The sequence below is a fragment of the Orycteropus afer genome, unplaced genomic scaffold (genome assembly GCF_000298275.1).
Source record: "Orycteropus afer afer isolate SDZICR_OR568_19922 unplaced genomic scaffold, OryAfe1.0 scaffold00032, whole genome shotgun sequence".
In the NCBI taxonomy this organism is placed as follows: Eukaryota; Metazoa; Chordata; class Mammalia; order Tubulidentata; family Orycteropodidae; genus Orycteropus; species Orycteropus afer.
In genome coordinates, this window is record NW_006921619.1 from 14370076 (window position 1) to 14371890 (window position 1815).

Sequence of the window (1815 nt, forward strand, 5' to 3'; positions counted from 1 at the left end):
AACATAAGCTATGATAACCCATAAAAACCAAGCCCACTGCCATTGAGTTGATTCTGACTCATAGTGATCTTCATAAGCTTTCCAAGACTGTAAATCTTTATGGGAGCAGACTGCTTCATCTTTCTTCCAGGGAGCTGCTAGTGTGTTCAAGCTGCTAATCTTTTGGTTAGCAGTCAAATGCCTTAATCACTGCATGACCAGTAAAAGTAGACAGTAAAAGTTCTGTAGGTGAGAGGAACTAAAGACCATACTGACTTCCTTTTAACCAGAAGCCATTGTTTTGATTATTTCTTAATTCTCGTTGTTGGAGAAATTCTTAACTCTCAGTCAGAATTTTCCATGCATGTCCTGAAAGACTCATAGCTGAAGCAAATCAATTCCAAAAACACTTAAGTAGTATGTACTTTGTGTTTAGCACTTAAGAACCCCACGTCACTCATTCCACTATATTTCCATTGCAAGGATATAATGGAATGATCTCAGAACAGTGATTTCTTAGGAGTCAAGATCTGTGTTTATTTCCTATCAGCAACATGACTTTTGGAGATTAGCGTAATCTAGAACATAGTGAGTAAAATTTGTGGTAAGGATTAAGTACAAAGGAGTTAGTGAAAAGAAATCTTTCTGGTGTCCTTGGAGGAAGATGTGCTCCATTAAATTTTCATAGAGAATTAGGATGGTGTGAAGGGACATAGCTCATGTGATTGCCAACATGATACAATTTTGGTGCTTCCTTAACAAAATCCAGGTCAAGAATAATCATCACATCCCTGTGGTCATAAAACCTTTCCCTGTGATCTTCCAACTTCCCTCTGGGGCCAGGCTGACAGAGAGGTGATGGCATTATGTACTCCTCAGTCCCACCTTTCTCCAGGGCAATCAGATTTCACGCTTTTTTGTGTCAGGCATAGCGACTCCCTTTGGATTTCCAAGGTGGTAAATCGTTAGTAAAATAGATTGCTCAGTTTTCCTTACACACAGTGGCTGATGGGTTTGAACTGCCAACATTTGGGCTGGCAGTCATATGCCTTAGGCACTAAGCCGCCAGAACTCCTTAGACACATTTTAGTGAATGCTATTATCTGACTTGGGAAAGCTATGCCATCAACTTGTCTTCCCTGTGATTATTCCTACAGGATAAACCACTGGAACAATGAAAAGGAGAGGATTGTGCTGGTCACAGATAAGACTCTCATGATTTGCAAATATGACTTCATTATGCTTAGCTGTGTGAAGCTGCAGAGGATCCCCCTGAGTGCTGTCTGTCGCATCTGCCTGGGCAAGTTTGCCTTCCCTGGGATGTCACTGGATAAGTGAGTCTGAGATCTTCGACTTAAGGGAGAGATGTGATGGGGTGGGAAACTGTCATGATGCTCAGCTCAGTTCTATTACCTGGGAAAACAGCAGGGGAGAACAGTGAAATCTCATGGCTTATTTCTTCAGTCACTGAGTTTCTACTCTGTGTTAGGCACCAGGGATAAAACTGTAAGTACTTTTGTACATTAATAAGAAAAGCTGACAATAGTTACATGTAAGGTAGAAAGAGCTGTGGGAGCATGGAAGAAATTTCTCAAATTTGTGTGGCAGAAAACATGGGCAGCCTTCCTGGAGGAGAAACATCTGAGCCAACATTTGAGGCTGGATAAGAGTTACCTAAGGAATTCTGGTAGTGCAATAGTTAAGCTCTTGGCTGCTAACTGGAAGGTCAGTGGTTCAAACTCACTCAGCTACTCTTAGGGAGAAAAGACCTGGCAATCTGCAACCATGATGATTACAGCCTAGGAAACCCTAGGCAGCAGTTCTACTCTGTCATAT

The 1815-nt window shown here is 41.7% G+C and overlaps 1 protein-coding gene across 1 annotated transcript in view; it reads left to right on the forward strand.

Moving 5' to 3' along the window:
* Positions 1–1815, forward strand: part of TPRG1 (tumor protein p63 regulated 1) — a 189514-nt gene that overhangs the window by 62034 nt on the left and 125665 nt on the right. Inside the window, exon 3 of the mRNA XM_007936003.1 lies at positions 1137–1313. Within this exon, the coding sequence (XP_007934194.1) occupies positions 1137–1313 (177 nt within the window). The remainder of the gene's footprint in view (positions 1–1136; positions 1314–1815) is intronic.